Raw genomic sequence first — 20,833 nt, 5'->3', positions numbered from 1 at the left:
CTTCCTCCTTGGTCGCCCTGTCGGGGGGCAGGAGCTGCGTGTGGCCCCCCCCCCCGGCGGCTGTGGGGCAGCCACGGCGCCCGCCTCCCCGGGGCCTGCCTTGGAGCACCCCTTCGTGCCGGCCGAGGTTGTGCGAGCCGGAGCGGCTGCCCCCGACCCCTTCCTCGGACAGAGAAAATAAAAACAACCCTTCACCCTGACTGGGTTTCCCCCTCGGCGCGGCCGTTCCCGGGGTGAGCCCCGGGGCCGCCCCGCCGCTTCCCGCCGCCGCCGCGCGGTGGCGCCATCGCACCGGAGAGCGCGGCGGGGGCCCCGCGGCGGGGGCCCCGCGGCCCGCACCGGGCGGCCCCCCCCCCCCCCCTCCCCGCGGGCAGGGCGGCGGCCCCGCCGGGGGAGGGGGCGGTTTGCGCCCCCCCCGGGAGAGGCGCGGGGTTGCGCTCCTCCCCGCGGCGGCGGGGGCTGCCCGAGGAGGAGGAGGAGGAGGAGGCGCGCATGGAGCGGTCGGGGAGCAACGGGAGCTGCCCCGGCTGCCGGCCGGAGCGGGGTCCGTCGGTGCGGGCCGCCACCGTCCTGGCGGCCGCGCTCATCTTCACCATCGTGGTGGACGTGCTGGGCAACGCGCTGGTCATCCTCTCGGTGCTGAGGAACAAGAAGCTCCGCAACGCCGGTGAGCGGGGAGGGGAGGGGAGCGGCCCCGCACAAGCGCCCGGGGCTCCCGCGGCCCCCGCACGGCAGCGCTCCCCACTCGCGGCGGGGCATAGAGCCCGCGGGGGTCGGCGGGCGACAGCCGCGGAGGGAACCGCGGCCGCTCTTCTTAGCACCGGAGCGGTAAAGGGCGCCGCTGCCCCGGGAGCCGCGGGTGAAGTGGGGGGTTGGGGGGGGGGGGGCGAGTTGCCGGGGGGCCGGGAGCGCCCGCTCGTCTCTCCTCTCCGGTGAGCCGAGCTACCGCGGGGTCCCGACTCGCCTCCGCCCGTCCCGCGGAACGCGCGTGTCCCCGAGGCAGCCGCAGACGGAGGAGCCCGAAGTCCCCCCGCCACGCAGGTAACGGCCGTGGCCCCCCCGGCAGAGCCGCGGCGGGAAGGAGGGGATCTCCGAGTGCCGGGGTCGGGTGCGGGGGACGACTGACCGCTCGTGGTTTTCAGACGAGCCCGCTGCAGCGCTGGACACTTGCTTTTAGGTCCCAGCCTTGTGTGTGTTTTAGCGTTTTAATCTTGAAGCTGCTTTATATGACCAACTGAGAGTAGAGTGAAGATACTCAATGTTTTTTCGACGGGTAATTTCAAAGTCTGCTTTGGAGCCTTATGTGTTGACCTCCCTAGTGGATTAATCTAGGAAAATTGTCAAGTTGATATCGATATTAACCATTTTTAAGAAGGCTGGGGTTTTTGAGGGTGTAATTTCTTTTTGTTTTCAAAGTCTTGTTATTTTAGCAACGAAATAACACTGGATATGAACTGCTCTAGAAGGAGTATCAGATAGTCAATGTAGTGCACTTAAAATGTACCGTAGAGTATGTTTTGCTAAGGACCACACCACTGCCCACTTTTACAGCAAAAGACATAAAATGACCTTTAGTTCTACAACCTGTAGAATGGTTTTAATGAAATATCTCCGGTGTTTATAATGTGTAAGACAAAGTCGTAAATATTTTGGAGATGCTGATCTCTCTCTGTGTCTCACAATCTTCTGTAAATATGGAGTAATTCAACAGAGTTCAGTAAAAGTAGCTGATGGGTAAGACTGATGGGACAATTTCCTCCCAGTGCCTTTAACATTTGATTGATTTTTTATTTTTTATTTTTTTTTAAACAATAGCACACAAATAGCTCTTGGCTTGGGCAGGTGCTGGATGCAGGGATCTCGACCAGTGAGTTCTCTCTAACTGGCACATGAAATGTGGCCCAGAGTATCCACAATAAACCAATGTGCTGTGCTGGGTTTATGAGAACTTTAATATCGTAGGGAAAGCGGTTTTCTATTCTTTTCAGCTTTGCTTTAAAATGTGAGTGCTGTGAGCTCGTAGTTCTGGGAAAGACAAATAGAGACCCCCATCCCTTCTCCCCAAGAAAGTGGTTTTTATGTTATCTGTCTGGTTAGGCTGCAAGCAGATTTGAAACTATTTAGCTGCTTTTATCACTTTTCAAATTGTTATCCACTTGAATGTATTTCATGTCTTAAGACTGCTTGTGCTGTGAATTGAGTTCAAGTTCCTGCAAAAGTGAAAAAGAACAGCTTTCCCTTGAAGTGACCATGGAGATATTTTCCAAATCTTAATCCTTGTCAGTAGCCTGTTGTCTGCTCTATGTACAAGCTATCGAGATGTACGAGTAAAACCAACACAAGGGAAGTCCTTAACCTCCTGCTTTGAGGGAAGGTGGCTCTCGTTGCACATATAACTTGAGCATGACTAGTGGGGAATTCAGTGTTACACACTTTGAAGCGGTGGTAGGTGTCGAGAGCGCCATCCTGCTTTCTTGACCTGAGCATCATTCCTTCTTCAGTCAACAGCCTAAACTGGGAATGTCTTTGCTGAGTCACAACTCAGCAGCAGGAAAGTGAGGTGGGTCGGACTGATGGTGATGGTCTGAAGTTCAGTAAGGTAAAACGTCTAACCAGCATCTAAATGGTGTCATCCTGTTCTGCTGAAAAGGTTATGTGTGTTTAGGATGTTGAGACGATATTCTGCATCTGTCCATGTTGGGAAGCAAGGGGGCTGTCTGCTTCCCTGGATGCAGAACGAGAAGTCAGGGGTTTCAGCTCAATTCATGCTCTTCCTGATGTGAGCAACACTATGGACGAGGGGGACTCAGCTGGGGCACAGCAGCCAGGTTGAAGTCCTTTGGACAAGGAGTTTCTCTGTTTATGTTCAGACCTACACTAAGCCAGTCCAATAAATGAAAAGGACACTCATTATGGATGTGTCAGCTCTTGCCAAACCCTGGGAGCACCAAGCCTTCCATTTCTGGAGCAAACTCGCAGGGAACATAGCAAGAGCCCAGCTACAGGGTCGTCCAGCTGGAGCTAAAACTGTATTGCTGGGGTACTCTGGATTCAGGCCGGGATGTGCAGCTGGCACTGCTTCAGTAGCTGTGCTGGGTGATCTCTTGTTGGGGGGGTGGGGTTTTTGGTCCACCCCACTGGACCTCTCTGCAGTACTTGGCACACTCCAGCACCTCTGCTCAGCCTGCAGCTACAACAGGCAGAGGTCGAGTGTGGCTGTCAGGCAGGGCCTCGCAGGGAGTACCCTCACTGGTGTGGTCAGCTGCCCGGGGAGATCAGCAGTTATGTGGAGCCGAATGAGCAGAAGGAGGCGAGTGATGCCTGTGGACAGAGGAAATCCAGATTCACTGGAAGCCCCAGGCTGCTTCTGTGGTAGATGGTTCAGATCCACTGCTGGTTGTTCAGCCAGTCATGCTGGGGAACTGCTGGCATGAAGCTTTCCTACAGTAACATCCAGCTGCTCGTATGGTCTGAGAGCTTCAAACAAAACTCCAAGCTTTGGTCCATATGTCCACACTGCAGGACGTTTAGATGGTTGAGGGTGAAAGGTGTGGGAAGAACTCTGCTCCTTTTTCAGGAGAGATGTCTTTATGGGAGGCAGGTGAGAAGGGATGAATTTTTTTGGCAGCTGAAAGCCTTCGCAAACCTGGCCACCCTGCTACCCCTACACTGGTGTGGTTTAAAAGCAAAAGACCTGACCTCTAAAACTTCCCAAGAGAAATCACGCCACTCCTCTTTCTCTCTGGGAAGGTGTAAGGCATGTTGGGTGGGTGTTGGTGTGTGCTGTGCTGTTGCTGGAAGTTGCTCAGGGTGCTGAGCACAGATTAGGACCCGTGTTGGAAATAGAGTGAGCTGTGTGTTACATGGCCAGTGCAGGATCATGGCCAGCTGAAGTCTGCTGGTGTGGCTGAGTCTACAACTTCTCCTTTGTGGGTCCTGCTAGCTTTACAAGTGTGAACATCTGCACTAAAAACAGCCAGTATTTTTCCAATGGGTTAGCCTGCTCTTTGGGCAGAGGCTCTGGAAATACCCTTCTCTAGCTCTCCCGAACTTGCTGCAAACTGAGGCACACAGCCAAAACGTGCATTCACTGAAAACCCACATTTCCCACCAGTGCTGCCTGGAGCTTCATGTGCAGAGAGCGATTTCTGCTGCCTTGTGGGCCTTTTTCTCTCATGGCAATGTCTCTCTGGGGAGCCAAAACCTCGGTGGAGGCAGGCAGTGCAGGTATAACTCTAATGAGGTCACTGGGCTCAACCAGCTTTTAATCCTCCGGATATACACTATACACTGATGTCTGCATAGCGCGGGGGGTTTTGTTCTTAGACTGTCACGCCAGCCAAAGTGAAGTGTCACACACAAGTCTGCATGTATTATGTCAACACAGTTACCTTTGTCAGCCAAATGTGTACTCTTAGAAGAAATACTAGATCGGTTTGACAAGCCCTCCGACCAAAAAACTGTTGACTAGCACTAACCATGTTTCCACCTCCGAATACTGCCCGTTCCCTGTCTCCGCTGGGGACCGCAGGTAGGGGAACCAGCCTGCACTTCCCAGGTCAGGCCATTTGCCCTCTGAAAGTATTGGCATAACCCCAAGTTTTTGTTTGCTTGAGTGGGTTTTTGAATTTATTGTTCCAAGACCTCTGGAACTTCCTGGCTGGCCTGGGACATGTTTTTCTATTTTGTTGTTTTGTTTTTGTTTTTGTTTTTTTTTTTCTTTAACGTCTGTGTTAGGGATTGGGTGAGTTCCTTCATACACTCTGATGTGCAGGTTTTCTAGTTACAGATGTGAAAAATGGTTAGCAAATGGTGTTGGGTATCTTCCCAACATGCTTCTCTGAAAATTTTGTTATAGCTGAGATCTAAGTCATCCTTATGTGCAAAGACAAAAAGTAATGCTTATACTTTCTACATCTTCTGTAGCAGAATAATTTCACTGTACTTTTTTAGCATCAAGCCTATTGTATTGAAATATTGTTGCTTTTTTTCCTGATATACCTATTGCCATTAGGTTTTCTGATATCTTTTAGCTTGCTTTATAAAATGTGTTGATTTCTAGCTGCTAATTTTATAGTGGATTTTTTATTTATTACATTTTTTATTTATTTTTCAATTTGGCTCATCTTAAAAAAAATTCCTATTTTAAGGCAAATAAACTCTTTTTGAATATAGGATTGCTTTTTGGGGGCGAAAAGAAGGCTCTGCTAAGGCATCCTTAAACACCTCCCAGTAAGCATTGTCACATTTGCTTATATTTAGGTGTTTTCTCTCAATTATTTTGTGTCTGATTGTTTCTAGTTTTGGGAGATTGAACTGTTAGAGACATTGTGTTGGACCATGTTCTGTTTCCTTATCTCAAATGCAGTTGAGAGCTGTAATTGGTTTTCTTTCAGCTACTGCAGGATTTCCTTGTCCTAGAAAGCTGTCTATTATAGGTAGGTGTATTGAGATTATTATTTTTAAAGTTATTTTTTATTTTTAGCACTGAAAATCCTCCAGCATCTGCCACAAGCCTGAAATCACATCTTTTCTTTCTGTACACTGCAAGTAGATGCTTCAGGAGCTGCTCATCTGTTCCGCTGATTCATTTGTCTACAGCAAGCTCCCACCGGTGCTTCTGATTTACTCAGCCTCTGACCCTCTGAAGTATCGGGGGCCCTGCAGGAGATGTCTTGGCTTTCTGGTGGCCTCTGTTGAGGGAAATGTGCTGTTTGTTGATGAAACAGTTTGAAGGTTGCTGGGTCTCTAGGGGACCCTGGAGCTGCACCCCCTTCCCCACTTCCCAGGTCCTCTAGTGCGGAAGGGTGACACTCACCCCCCCCTCTTTGCTCTCCAACGGAGCTGGAGGCCTGTGACATCAGATGGGTGAGATGCTGACAAACGGTCTGGCTGTTGTTTCTCTGCTGTTGGTGGGGAATAATCCATGACAGCGTTTGCTCTCAGCTTTGCTATTGACTCACTCAGCTGGCCGGTGATGAATTTGCCATACCAGGAGGATGGCCAGAGTCGCTCCCTGTGCCATCAGCCGTGGGAATGTTAACTGCAGGGTAGGGCTGCTCCAGAGAAGCCCGGCTGTGGCTGGGGCTTGGCACGGTGATTGCACGGGCTGTGTGGTTGGTGCAGAGGAGTTGCTGGAAGTGGTTTGCTGGGTGAGCAGTGGGGTTGTACCCGAGTGCACCCAGTGGGCTTGAGCAGCACTGGAGCAGGCATGGCAGTGGGGATGTGTTGGTCCCTCCCTGTGTCCCTCTGCAGCAGCCCCCTGCTCTGCAGGCAAGTGCTGGAGCGGGGCCACCAGCCGCAGGAGGTGGGAGAAGTGGGAGTGACAGTGGGATAAAACCTGTGAGAAAATTAATTTGGATTAAGGTAAAATGTGAGCTTTAAGTATAATAGCAGTGTAAAGTGAAGAGCAGTCTTAACCTGTTTTTTCCTGGAAGATGATTTGCATAGTGAGACACGGAGGAATGGTGCTTTGCTTGGTCTGTGTCACAGCCGCAGGGCACAGCCCCACGGCCAAGCTGATTTGGAGAGCTCTGACAGCATCACCTTTATGTGCTCCAGCTTTGGTGGGGGTTCAGGCCATGCTGATGGAGTAGTGAGAATCCGGCTGCAGCAGGAGGAGTGGTGGTGGGATGTGCCAACCACAGCCAAAAGCGAACAAGGGTGGGCAGTAGGATTCTCAGACTAACTGGGCTGTGCATCTTCCCCATCCTGAGGGGAAATGTGGGGAGAACTGACAGCTCTGCCTGTTGCAGACATTTGTGCTTGATGGTACAGATAGGTGGGCTCAAGAGGCCCTGATGTTTTCTGGGAAGGAACATAGCTGGCCCTGCGGGTGCTGAGCAGGCACACAGCCTGCAGTCCCATGGGTTCTATGAGACGTAGGTTAAATGGAGTCTAACACATTTCATTTTACTCTGGCCTTCAGATCTCATCTGTGAGTTTTATTTCTGCAAATATTACAGTAGAAAGTAGAGCAAACTGAATCTTAGAGGGTGAGTGAAACCCACAGCAGAGTCACATTTGGATGTATTAGGAACTGGAGCCCTGGCCCGTGCTGCCAGAGGGGAACGCTGCCTGACAGCCAGGCGAGAGGGAGCAGCCTCTTTGCTGTGCCCACTGCCTGGCTCCTGCCAGGCATGGGTTGCCCCCACAAGCCAAGATGGGGGGCACAGGGTTCTCCTGTGGCTTTAGCTCTGTCCTACTTGTGGGGAGGTTCACAAGGAGGGATTTAGGAAAAGGAGATGTTCTCCATGTGGTCCAGGATTTTCCAATGACTTGTGCAGGGTAACTAACATGCTTTCCTACATGCAGTGGGGTGAGCAGAGACTACTGATTTAGGTGACCACAGCAGCTTAAGCCAGTCCTGGGACTTGCATACAAACATAGCGTAGGAGGGTTTGTGGAGTGGGCAGCAGGTAGAGAAGATAAGAGGGAGTAAAAGACTGAGTTCCTGGTGCATGGGAATGGGTTTGGGCTCTGCTTTTAGGGTGGAACTGCTGGAGACTGGAAGGAGATGATCTGTGTTCAGGGCTGGTTCTTCCGTACATAGCAAATCCACCTACTGATTCTCCTGCTTGTATCTGCTGGCCAGTTCCAGTGGCAGGAGCCATACAGATCTCGCTGTCCTCCCACTTCTTTGGCCCCAAGTCCCAACTGCAGGTTGCTGAAATACTCCTGCCTGGCATTTGCCCTCCCAATGTGTTGGTCATCACTTGGATTTGGGGCTTCCTTGGACCAATGGAGAGTCCCTGGCCGGGAGGAGAGCAGAGTCACACCAGCACTGGCAGGAGGGATCGGGGCTCACCCATGTGGCAGGCGAGGGAAGAGCTGATGGGAGCTGTTTTGTGGTATGCTGATGGAGGAGGGAAGAGTTGGGGATGTTGGGGTAGGCATGTGGGGCTCCTGCTTGTGTCCCCAAGGGAACAGTGAGGCAGGGAAGGCAGCGTGGTGGCACTTCCTCCACACTGCTGCCAGTTTCTAAGCAAAACCTAGTGTTGTTCTTGGCTGGTTCCTAGGAAAATGGATTATACCATATTCAAAATATTCACTCCTGGATTTATTAATATTGTGAAAATAACTTAAATGTATTTTTTTCAGAACCTTATGGTATTCCATAGAAATGCTGTCTGTTTATCTGCTGGGGTTGCCAAACATGTACTCCAAAGCCAACATTCATGCAAGTCATCACTCTTTTGAATAGAAGGGGAGAACAATAGCCTGTGTCAGTAGCTTTGGCCCTGTGATGTCTGAGGACAACAGTTATGTGTTGTACCATTCATTACCTGCAGCTTTTCACAGAAGTTTCCTGGGTCTTACCTCTGTGTTGACATCTCTAGAGAGTCACCTTGGGGAGCAGAGCCAGGCCTGAGTGGCTGGGTAGCCTTCCTCTAGGACTACACTTTTTCCAGGTTGATTTTTTCTTCAGTCTCTGCACCTAAAGAGTCTGTTCTCTGGTCTCTATGTGTCAAGGTCCTTCCTTCTCATCCTTTACTCTGAGATGCTGTAGAACTTTTTGGAAGTTACCTCAGTTGTGGTGGAGCTGGAAAGGTGGTGGAGGCCTCTAGGCACTGGCCTGGTGTCTTCTTTGCAGCACTGACTTGAGCCAGCCCAAATAGAATCAAACCCTGGCTCCTGCGATGGATTCCCCAGCCAAGTGAGGTAGTCCAGCCTTACAGGACCTCCAGGCCAAGCCTGAGGCTTTTCTGTGTGGTTGGAGAGGAGGTCAGAACTGAAATTCAGGAAGAGTCTGGCTGATGGTGACACGAGGACATGGGCATAAGGTGCATTAACTGTATCTTAGGCATAGTAAACACCCTTTCCAGTTCCTGGTATAGAGACTAAAAGCAAGACATGACAACATAAAATATCCCTGGAAGAGGCTTCCAGTAGCATTTGGAGCAGTCTGGAGTTGACAAAATTAATATTCTTGCTTTTCTCTCACACTCTCTTTCATGCTTCCCTCCCACCTCCACTATTCTGACTCCTGGTGGAGGACAGATGATGCTCACACTAATGGTATCTGCTAATATCTGATTGAAAATACATCTGTTTCTTCTGAGGTTTGCACTATTAGCTTATTTACAGATGGCCAGTATGATCTCAGCATCTCAATAAACAGCAGCAGCAAAGATGAAGATGAGTAAAAAAGTTAGCTACCCCCTGCTTTCCATCACTAGTTTTGCCTGTTTTCTTTCTGTCCTTTTCCAAAGTATTGGCACTGTTTCTGGACTTTTCAGTTCTCTGCTTTGCAGGGAGAAATTAAGCTAGAATAAAGTATACTGTTCCCTTTTATGCAGAAGTAGATGTTGTCAAGTTAGAGGTTGTATCTTGGCTTTTTCAAGGGAAGACTAGAAACGAAAGAAACCTTTTCTACCATATCTAAGATGTGCTAAGTCAGCAGCAAGCTCTCCCTTTATGTCTGAGTTCTTACATCTTAAACAGTCTTTCTACTAATCAAAACTGATTAGGCAAAACTAATTGCACTAACTTGAAAGCTTGCTGACAAAACCATTTAAGAGTAGGTACAGTTGACAGGCTCTGAAATGATCAGATATTGCAGCATGGATTGCAAGCTCTGCCTCTCCTGTGTTCCTCCATGGGAGTTTCTGTAGGGAAGTCAGAAGTGTGGTGCAAGGACTCACAGAAAAAGTCCCGTGCGGTGGGAGAAGGAAGGATGTGTCCAGTGGGAGGCTATCAAGCTGAGCTCTGCCTTCAAGCAGGCAGTCCTGCCTGCTGAGAGCTATCATGGCCAGCAATTAGAGCAAAGAGGAGCAGCAGGAGTCACAGCTCTGTGCTGCTTCAGACAAGACCCAAGCTCGCAGCTCCGCAGGTGATCTGCTTGCATTTCTTGCTGAGATGCACCTGGGTGCCCAGGGTGCAGAGCAGGGCCTTTCTGCACGTGCCAGCTGTGTCCTTGCACAGGACCCTGTGTTTTAAGGGTTCAACAAACCCAGCCTGTTGCAAGGTGCTTTCCTTCAGGGCGCTTCTCACCCAGGTTAGGAGCGGAGTGAACATCTAGGCATATGCAGTGGTCTTCTGGTCCTTCAGAGATACACCAGCTTTATTCTCATAGGAAAACAGGGAACCTGTTAGGCAATGAACTTATGTTGTTCCTGACAGATGCTGACCAGCCAATTCTTAATGACCCAAGACCTTGCTGGGAGATTCAGAGGGCTCTGCTTTCAGGAGGGCAGCTGCAGTGAACAAAACATTGCTGGCCTGGCCTAGGTTAGTATTGAGAGGTGAGGTGATGCTGTCTGCCACCAGTTAGCTAAGTCCTTCTGAAAGGCAAGTCAGGAAAGAAGAGCTGGGAACTGACTTAAGGGAAGGCCTAGGTTGGAAAAGTAGGGTTTCCCATGCAAAGCAATGACGGAGTAAAACTGCCTAATTAAGACAATAGACTAATTAGCTAATGAGAAAAGCCTTCTCTGTATGGATGTACCATCAGAAGCCATTAATTAAAAGTCTTGCTAAATTCCAGGCTAGACAAAGCCTTTGAGATTAGTGTGAGAGCAAGAAATAACCACTGGATGAACACCAGCATTGTGTTCTTTAGTAGACACACAGCCTTCTCTGCCTTCTCCATAGAGTCTTTAAAATAATAAATTTGCTTTGGAATAAATTACACAGATACGGAAGCAGAGCATTTGGGCAAGCAACAACCAGGTCTTACAAGGAGCCTAGGGTGTTTCAGCCTTCCTGTGGCAGCATCTGTTCTTCCTTACTGGTATTTCGACTGCAGTTCTCATTTATTTCTTTTTTGAGACAAACTTCTCCCAGGAGAGGCTGAATTTCTTCTGATTGATCGTTAGCTTTACAAAAACAGTTGCTGCTGCTGGATTGTTCACACTGCTTTGATGAACCAGTCTCTCACAGTTTTTTCTTACCTTTGAAAGTGATTCTTTTGCCCGTTTGCAACAAACATGAAAAGATACCCACTTTTCTTCCCAGGTGGAATAAAGACAAATGATCAAACTCTGGCACTTTTTTTCTGGAATGTGATCCTGGTTTGTAATCAGCCCTTCTATTTTCTTCTCCCCTCTTTTTAAAAGAGTTTCAATTTCTAGCAGTCAACAAAACTGTGCTACAAAGAGGTGACTCAGATGGCAAACTGTGATCCCCTTTTCCAGCTCCATAGCGTTTATAATGTGGCAGAAGCTTCTCCCGTGAGGGTGCTGCTGAATGCCATGCCACCAGGACTCCTGCAGTGCCATGAATGTGTCAGGCCTCTGCTCTCACTGATTTATAGTAGATGCTACTTTGTAAGGGACTCTCTTCCCCGAGTAGATTTTACCCTATGGTTTAATATGCACGTGGGATACTCAGTCAATGGGCATGCACACGTGTTTATCTTGCTGGTGAGGTTTGCTTATGAGGTTTTAAAGATTTGTGCTCACAGAAGATAAAAGTTGGCAGAGAGGTGACTAGCATGAAGGTAGTTTTGGTGTTAAGGAGAGGGTGGTTGTGCTGCAAAGTTGTTCTGCACTGTGGTCCTGTGTTTGTTGCTGTATGGCTGTAGGACTTGGGTGACATCCCTCTGTTGTAAGGGTCCTAACTGCAACACTGGTGAGTTGTTGGGCCAAGCCCTTAGCCGTGAGCTGTCCTTACGTGTGGTAAAATCCCCTCCAAACTGGGGCAGAAGGATATAGCACATCAACGAAGAGAAATTGCTGAGCAGTCCTTTGTCAGGTTTAGCTTTCTGCATAGACATGTAAGACAAGTTCATTTTGAAATAGAAAGCTGGCTGGTTATTTTGCAATGTGTCATCCAAGAAAAGCACTTCTTTAAGAAAAGAAGAATAGTGAGAGAAGCCAATTCCTGCAAAGCATTAATTTTGTGCATGTCCTTCCACACACCCTTGCTTCTCTAATTCTGCTGAGACTGCTCCTTCACTGGGGAGACCAAGAAGGGAGGGGAAAGGTGCTGTGTCAGGGACATCTAAATGTGTTTGATTGCTGACTGCAGGATGAGGATGCCAGCGCAGACAGGTGCCTGGCAGCTTATTGCACTTCTGTCTTTGGAAACGGAGCAGCCCTTTTTGTTCTGATGGGTCTGTTTTAACTCTTGGTCTTTCCTCGAAGCAGGGTTCTCAGTGTGTGCTGAATCCTTTTTAAAGTAATTGAGTGGGATTTGAATTGGCTGTCCACTAAAGACCATAAGTAACTGTGGCGGAGCTGCATTTGCTGGGGCATCCTGGCTGCAAGGCTGCTAGCAGAGCATAAATGCATTAGAGGAACAGATGGCTTCCTGTGAGTCTCGAGCATGAGTGTTGACATTTTCATTCTAATAGTAATGCAGTTAGAGTGAGTGCTGGTCCGAGGACACGTTTGTCCCTGCTTGCACTGGTCTTGCAGAGAGGAGACAGTCCTGGCCGTGTGTGCTGCTGGAGGCTGCCAGGGGAGGCTGCTGTGCTGGTGCTGTGTGCGGGGCTGGCTGCCCCACGGCCCCACCCGAAGGCTGGAGCATCGCTGTGGTGGAGCACTGATGTATGAGCTGCCCCACCAATGGGGACTGCAGAGCTTGGCACATTGCTGCCAGGATCCAAAGGTGATGCATGTAATGTGTGATGTCTGTGTAGAGGGTATTGAGCACCCATCCTGTTCTGCTGCACTGTGTGTTCCTAGGGGGGAGGAGAGTGGGGGAAGACAGAGTGGGTTCAGGAGAGAGAATGACTCTCTCCATTCTGGGCATCCCAGAGCTCAAAATACTTGAACACCTCTGCTGTAATGGGAAGATAGGTACTTTGCAATCATGCTAAAAAGATACAGCATGAAAGACTTCTGATTTGGCACGTTTTATTGTTTTGACTTGTGCCGACTTGGAAGCAGGTGAGGTATCTGCTGGGGTGGGCTTGAAGTGGCACAGGAATAGCAACAGGAGAAACGGGAGTTGAAATTCCCTGCAGAGTTGATAGAAGGACAGCCTGAAGCTGAAATATTGTTCAGTTGCAAAAGAGATGAAAGTAGCTTTTGCTTGAATACAGCCCCCTTAGTGTATCTCCACCTGTGATCTTTGTGGCTATGTATTTGTCAAAAATGGTTTTCAATTTCCTCTTGTGGAGGGTGTGAGTAGTTAGAAAACTCTCATGCTGGCTTTGTGGGGAGCTGGGAATAAAACCCAATGCTATTGATATCCCTGCCACCAAACTGGGCCTGGCAACTTTTATTCTTATCCTTCACACTTGAGAAAGTAAGACAGAAGATGTGATTTATTTAGTGTGGTGATGAGCTGTGGACTGTAACAGAAGCATCTTTTCCAGGGGACTGCTGCTAGATGAATGCATTTTAGACCCACTGTGTGCTGCTCTCTCTGTCTGAGACAAGGAGATTTAGAGCTGTGGTACCTTGAAGAAGCGAAGATGTGTTTGTGTCCATCTCACCATCATGTTTACTTCTGGAGGAAGGTACTGCAGGTTACTTGGCAAGGCTCGAGGTATTTTATTAACACAATCATGGGGGAAGCCTGATTCTAATTTATTTGCAGAAATGTCACAATTTGGCAGTGCTGTCTGGCAGGCTTCCTCTTGACTTTCAAATCGGAATCAGTCCAAGTAGAAAGCTTTGTTTGAATGTGAATGAACTTCAGCTAGAGATTACCTGTGAACTTTCTGGAGATCCTAATGCACACACAGAAATGTTAAGAGTTTAGGAGAAACCAGTAGTTACTGATCAATGTAGTAAGTGTTTTAATTCACGTATCTGAGCTAAATAGAACTTTTCCAAAAGCTTCTGTCTAAATTTAAACGGAGTGTTTATAGCAACCAGACAGTAATACCATATACTGAGCAAAATGTGCTGAGCATATGAAACAAGCAGGGTTATTAAGCCATGAATAAATCATTGGTTCAAATCAGTTTGCACTAATGAAAGTGCCAATTTAAAGAAAATGTATCATGTAATTCAAAGTGTTTCAGAATTAATAATAATAATTACATTCTTAATCACCAGGAGGCAATGTTTCTTTCCCTTGCAGCCGAGGAAACTTCAGTAATGCAGGATTTACACTTCTCTAGATGTAGGTTTCTAATTTCTCCATAGCAATCATATCAGACATATGCCATTGGGATTATTCCCCTGTGCTGAATGGGGAAAGTCAAAGGACAAATTTGGCCTTGTATATTGTTTTAGAAAGAGAATGGCTTTGACTCTTAATTTCACTTCTATGGGGAATTGCCACATCCAGATTTGGGTTTTGGTGCTTGGAAATGGAATGAAAAGTCAAAACTCCCTGCAGACTGAAGAAGGTTGATTCCAGCTTGTCAAAACACTATGTTATCTGCAAGTATGGGTGTCTTCTTCCACCAGTTGTGCTGTTTGTCACCTGTTGGAGCCTCGTGCCCGGTGCAGCTCCCCCAGGCAGCACAGTTGTGGCCTTCCTGGAGATCGCTGGGCTAACCGGGAAGTTAGTCTTAAATGACGTAGGCTTATCTTGGAGGAGACTTGTAAAGATCTGTCAGATTTGCAAGCATGCATTTTCTGTGAATATGTCCTAAATATTTTCTGGCCACCGTTCAAGCAAGGGCTCCTACAGCATCAGCTTGTGCCAGGCACAGCATCTTCCCTCCCTGCCTAGCCTCAGCCACTGCTTTCTGGCATATTTTCTTCTCCAGTTAGGTAACTTGTTAAGTGAAAGCTTTGTGCATCAACTGTCTTGTAAGATTTTCTTACAGATTCACTGTGGCAGTGCTTAAAACTGAACTCTCTTATTAGAAAAGCTGCTATGTTTTATTAATATTATATATGACTCTGGTGTGCTTGGCTGTGTGTCAGGGAGGAGCGCTCGGTTAAGGCACATTATCTCCCTGTTGCCCAATACACGTTTCCTTGAACTTTTCTGAGGCAGCTCCTCCAGGCAGCTGTTGGCGATGGGGCACGGAACAAGGTGACCCTCAGGTCTGCTTCGATGTGGCTGTTCTCGTGCTGAGAGTGTTCATCAACCCTTTGATCTCCATGAGGTATGAGAAAGCGTTACCATAACAGACCTCTGTGGAGTAATTCAATGTGGTAAATACTGATCTTATTTACTTGGCTTTCTGAACACCTTTTGCTTCTAGCGGCACTCAGAAAGTCCAAGACATTATTTAGAGAGCTGAAATCAGAGAACTGAAGCAAAAGAAAAAACAATCAAAATATAAGCTTTCTACAGCTTGTCCAAGATACCGTGTATTGTGACCCCTTGCCTTAGTGCTCTATGTCATTTCTGGTGAAGCCTGTTATTTATTATGTTGGAAATAACTATTTGTATTAATCCATTGTAGATTTATACAAGTATGTTCCCAATCAAGAGGGAGAATTTAAAGTTACTTTATGAGCAAGTACTTTCTGCAGTTTTTATTTTTTTTATGGTGCTTGATGCACTTTATAGTCCTAAAACTTGAAAACAGGACAATTCATGGCTTGGGATGGGATGAGGCAGAGTTTAAAGACTAGAAAAGCACCAGGAGCAACTTTTTAACTTGCAGTGTTGCCTACAAACCCCCGTTAAATACATCCTTCAAAACCATTTCCTCAAGTGTTGCCCCTGATGTTGCCACAAAAGCAGTGAGAGCATTCACGCTCACTTCAGTACACCAGGATCAGCCCTGTCAAGGATGTCCCAAGTAGCAAAGAAAGGTGAAAGAGGGGATTTATCTCTGAGACTTGTCAGTACTGAGAAGTACCAAGCAGATGGGCTTGCCTACAGCAATATCAGGATATTATGTGGGTAATTCACATTATGTCATTCAAGTTTCCAGAGTACTGGTAAATTCTGAATTCTGTTTTGCCCTCTATTAAGGACTGGAAGAGTTCTTGGATGTTTTGTAATGAACATTAATCATAATTATAGGCATGTCATTTTTTGAGCTTTTGAAATTGTGTCCTCTCAGTGTTTGTGTGATTGTTGCAGCAGCTGCAAATATTGATGTAAACACATGACCACATCCATGGAAAGAAATCTGTAAATGATCAGAAGACTTTGCTGCAGAATGAAGTAGGGCTTTTCTTCCCTGGACTTTAAATAGCATCAGCATAGAACTGTTACCTTCCCAACATGTTTTCACTTTTCTTCATAATACAGAGAAGAGCCAGTTTCACCTTCCTTTACAACAAAACCCTCTACACAGATAATAATTCCACTAAATCCTGATGTATTTTTAAACCATTTGCACACTGCAGAAGAATGTACAAGCGGGGGAGGGTAAACATTCAGAGAAGAAAAAGGTACTCTCATAGTCTGAAGCTAGTGTGTGTATGATATGGACACCTACGGACATGTTGTAGGATGCAGCGTGGCAAGGTAAGGCACAAAACATCTTTCTCATCGTTTGCCCAAAGGTGCTGGACTTCCAAGAAACAGCAAACTTGGGTTTGTTTTTAAAGGGCTTGTCCTCATGCAGTCTCTAGCATCTTACCCTGGCTCAGGGATGCTTGTTGTGAATGGAGCATTTTAATTTCCAGCTTTGCTTATGGGGAAATGAAGTAGCATGTGTTTTAACACCCGCTGCTTCTCCTTGCAGAGGTTCAGTGAGAACTGGCTTTGGCTTCCTATGACATGGCAATCCGAGGGGGAGAAAAAAAATAAATCTGTGAATACTGGCTTAAATGGATAACGTGAAATGCAGATGTGCTGTTCTGCTTCACCCTGATATCCACAGGAGCAGGACTGAGCCTTCTACAGCTGCTTATGTGGTTCTTGCATAGTTCAAATTGTCAAAAGTGGAAAGCAAGCTGTACTTCTTAGGTTCCTAGAGGGAGTGTGCAGTGCCCTGACTGCTCGATTTCCCCCGTGCTCCCTCTTTGTTCCCTTCCTCACACACAACCTGTCTCCTGCTTTTGCTCTTCCTTCAGACCAATCTTACATGCAACCAATGGAGAGAGAAATGGGAGGGGTATCGTTTTCCTTCTTTCAGCTCTGCAGGTTGGAGCCATCCCAGGAGGGCAGGAGCACTGTGCCCCTGATGTCACATCCGTCATAGAGTGAATTTGAGGGTGGCTTCTGAATTTAAAATGAACTATCAGCAGTTTTCAGCATCAGCCTGCTCTTGCTCCTGATTTTTCTCTATTCATTGAACACAACCTTATGTTAGAGAGGGAATTGTCCTGCTGGCTCTGCATCAGGAAGGCAGTACAGTAGGAGGGGACACTACTCATCAGCTCCCATTGCTTTCATCTGTGATGCCAGCCTTTGCAGTCACATCTGTGAGTACTGCAAAAAAGTAGGAAATCCACTCAGACAGTTGTATTGCTGTACTGCTAGGATGCACTGTGCACCTAGTGTTTTCCTCAGGCTTTTTCTCACTTAAAACCTTTATGTTGTCTTCTTGTTATTCTTGTATGTGTTTCCTCCTGTACAACTTCATCTCCTAAGAATTAAAAAGTTAAAAATAACTATTAAGAGTTTTACAGATAACTGCTTATTTTTACTATTTCCTGCAGGCAGATCTCAAAGGTTGGGAAGAAAGATGCACCAAACTGCAGTTCTGCCTGAGAGGGCTTCCTTCTTGATGGAGCATTCTGGCTCCAGCCAATTCTTCTGGCAAATTTTCTTTCTTGGCTTTTATTTTAGAATACGACCAGTTAATACTTGAAGAATATATGGCCTTCAGTTCTTACTCTTAGGTTTTTTCCTGTTGACTTTCAAACCCAGGAGACTTCTGAAATGTTGAGATGCAAGTGTTTGTGTTTCCTTCCAGGGAGTGGGCAACAGCAGGACTGCATGTCCTCAAACATGAGTGCAAGATCATAATGTTTTACAGTAGAAAACCTAGTTGGTGAAAAGTGAAGTCATCCATTTCCTAGATTAGTTTTGTAAAAAACAATTCTTTTGGGGTTTGAGGAAGAATAAAATAGTGTTTTTTGACATCTTCAGAGAAGGTTTCCATGTAAAACTTTATCTGAAATAAAACCACTTCAGTTTTATCAAAAAAGTAAAAGATCTTGAAATCACAGTGAAATAATCTATTGCAATTTTGTTAATTCAGAAATTTCTTCTTAGTCAATGTACTGGAAGTTAAATTTTCTGAAGTACTGAAGAACAAATTGTGTTGTAGCAGGAGCCAAACACTCTTGTTCCAAACAAAAGGTTGTTTGTACAACCTGTATACTGGTGTGTGCTGAGCAGCCAGAAAGCACATGAGGAAAGAGCAGTGAGAATCCAGATGAGACACTTTGCCAATCTTCCCATTTTCAGTTTTTTTAAATGACTAAGTTTCTTTTATTTCTTGGATAGAATAACACAGATCCAGATCCAACACATAGTCAGCCTTCAGTGGTCTGATAAATTGTTCTTAATTTTCTGGAATGGGTTCATTTCATTTAGGTAAGAGAAGGCAAAAAGAGCAGGCTGTTTGGGGCACTGCCAAGTAAGAAGATTAAGTCAGCATAAATCCATTAGTGAACCGATTTATCAGTGTTGGCTAACACCATTTCAGCCTCTGTCTTGCCTTTTTTTTTTTTTTTTTTCCCTTCAGTGGCAATTTAGGTAACCCACAATCTCATTGCTGTATTGCAGCATTACATGATGGTTGCTCTGCTTAAAACTAGGTTTCCTGCCCTCTTAACATTTTTTAAGCAGATTTAGTCTAGTTTTATTTTTTTCATGGCAACTTTTTCTTCTTATGAGAATGTACTGCTTATTTGAAAACTCATGGGACTTAATTTCTGGGAATACGCAATCTTAATTGTTGTAGGCGACTGCAGAATATGCCTGCAATAAAGGAGTTGCCTCTATTAGTTGCACATGTATATGTGTCCATTATTATTCAGTGTCAGCTCGTTTTTCAGGAGACCTGTTTCTCATCTCCATGTTGGGCCTGCTTGTAGTTTTCTTGTCAGTCTTTGTTTTCCTCATTTTAGTTTCCTACTGATTGGAGCCTCACGGGCAGAGGTTCTGGTATCAGTTGAAGTCTAACCTTTGACAGAGACTGTTTCCACCTATGGGATATTTATAATGTCTATTTTTTGTGGATTCTTTACTGTCGTCATTTGAGCCTATACAGCAGCTAAACGCCCCGCAGCCGCTCACCCACCCTCCCCCCACTTGGGAATGGGGAGGGAATTGGAGAGGCAAAGGGAGACTCGCGGGTTGAGATAAAAACAGTTTAATAACAGTGACAGAACAATACACTGACAGCAGTATCAACGGGTAGTGTACCATACAGCTGCTCACTACCCGCCGACCAACACCCGCCTGCTCCCGGCCAGTGATCCCCAACACAAGGCCCCATGGCCACACTCCCGGAAGTGAGAGCCCCTCCCGGCCCACTCCTGCCTTTATATAGTGAGCATAATGTCACATGACACGGCATATCGGCCAATCCCAGCCCAGCCCTCCAGCTGTGCTCCCCCCGCCCCCGCACACAGGTGAGGGCACTGGGCCCTGGGGAGCCCCTGGGGTCTCAGGGGGCTGCAGCTCCTCCCGCTGCCAGACCAACGGGAACTCTAGGCCAGCCCCAACCAGGACATCTACTAATTTCCTGGTCTTGGATTTTGCAGTTTCTACCAAGAAATATGTATGCCAACTATTATCCCTGCCTTTGTTAGTCTTGCTGAAGCAGCCAGGACTTCGTGGAAAAAGTCTTGGTTTAGAGGAGACTTCTGCTAATAACTCCTTACCCACAGATATTCAGTTTTCCTCTTCTAGGCTGAGACATGGAAGATGAGTTAGTTTGACTTGAAGCCAGCAGCAATGTCTCAACAGTATTGTGATATTACCTCTGATTTTCTTGGTCTTTAGCATCATTTGTACAATAAATGAGTAGGATACTGAGCATCAAAATGTTTTCCCATGGGCTAGTTCTGCACTGTATGAGTATGAACTTGACTGAAACTCATTCCAGTCTGTGGGTTTGTAACAACTGAATTGCCCAGTTTTCTGGAAAACTTGAGGCCACCCTATACCTTTTCTAATGAGTGTGGTCACTCATACTACCCCTGCTCTGCTGGGAACCAGTTTCCATTGTGTAGCTACTTTTTTTTTTTTCCCATGTGAATCATCTGATCTATAAAATGTGAATGAAGTTGGCATTCAGGAACAAAAAATACTGGGGGAAAACAGGCAATGTGATTAGACATGCTTAATTTCTCCAGGAAACCAGGGTGAAAAATGGAGAAGAGCAGCACTGATATTGAGGTTTATACCTATGAGAGAAAAATGTATTTGTGTCCAGCTGTCATTGGTAGGTCCTTTTACTGTGAAAGCCATCTTAATGTGTTGGGAATATTTGTAATTTATGGTTTATGTAGTAATGATGTAGCAGCAACTTCATGTCTACCTCAACACAGGGCCTTTTGGGGAACAGTCAGGATGGTTGTGTGGAGGTTCAGGGTGGTTTAGCTCATGGAGCTCATGAGAACAGCTTGTTGGTGTCTGGAGTCTCCAAGGCGTGCACCTTTGTTCTTGATATTTCCCTGTCTCCTGAGGAGGAAGGTGCTAGCCCTGTTTAATGTGATTCTGTGATCACCAGAATTGACTTGCTGGAAGCTGACTTCTTGTAAATGCTGCCGTTATCCCAAAGCAGCCTCTGCATACGCTTCAGTCCACACCTGTCTTTTAAGCAGCCTGAGAAACTTGTAGCATTTACCGTAACAGTGATTCCCAGTGCTCTGTCTTCCATAAATACCAGACCATCTGAGGATTGTACAGAAATGTTGATAAAGAAACCTAAATAATAAAGTGGAGTAAAGTGCATAGGTGTGTTCCTGTCACAAAACACTCCAAGGTCCACAGTGCAGCTGTAGCTGTTCTGGTGCAAAGGCTTCTTTGCAGACACTTCAGTCAGTACCGCTGCCATGGAGCCACATCGCTTTTGAAACTCTGCCACATATGCTTAAATGTTCCCACGCTGGGCCCA

At 46.7% G+C, this 20,833-nt stretch overlaps 1 protein-coding gene across 1 annotated transcript in view; it reads left to right on the top strand.

Annotated features, from left to right (window-relative positions):
* The first annotated feature begins 492 nt into the window (after window positions 1–492).
* GPR50 (G protein-coupled receptor 50) overlaps window positions 493–20,833 on the top strand; it is a 45,019-nt gene continuing 24,678 nt past the window's right edge. The window contains exon 1 of the mRNA XM_032996124.2: window positions 493–667. Within this exon, the coding sequence (XP_032852015.2) occupies window positions 493–667 (175 nt within the window). The remainder of the gene's footprint in view (window positions 668–20,833) is intronic.

Source organism: Tyto alba, unplaced genomic scaffold (assembly GCF_018691265.1).
Source record: "Tyto alba isolate M040663 unplaced genomic scaffold, T.alba_DEE_v4.0 Super-Scaffold_5, whole genome shotgun sequence".
Classification (NCBI taxonomy): domain Eukaryota; kingdom Metazoa; phylum Chordata; class Aves; order Strigiformes; family Tytonidae; genus Tyto; species Tyto alba.
This window is presented reverse-complemented; position numbering and strand designations above follow the sequence as displayed.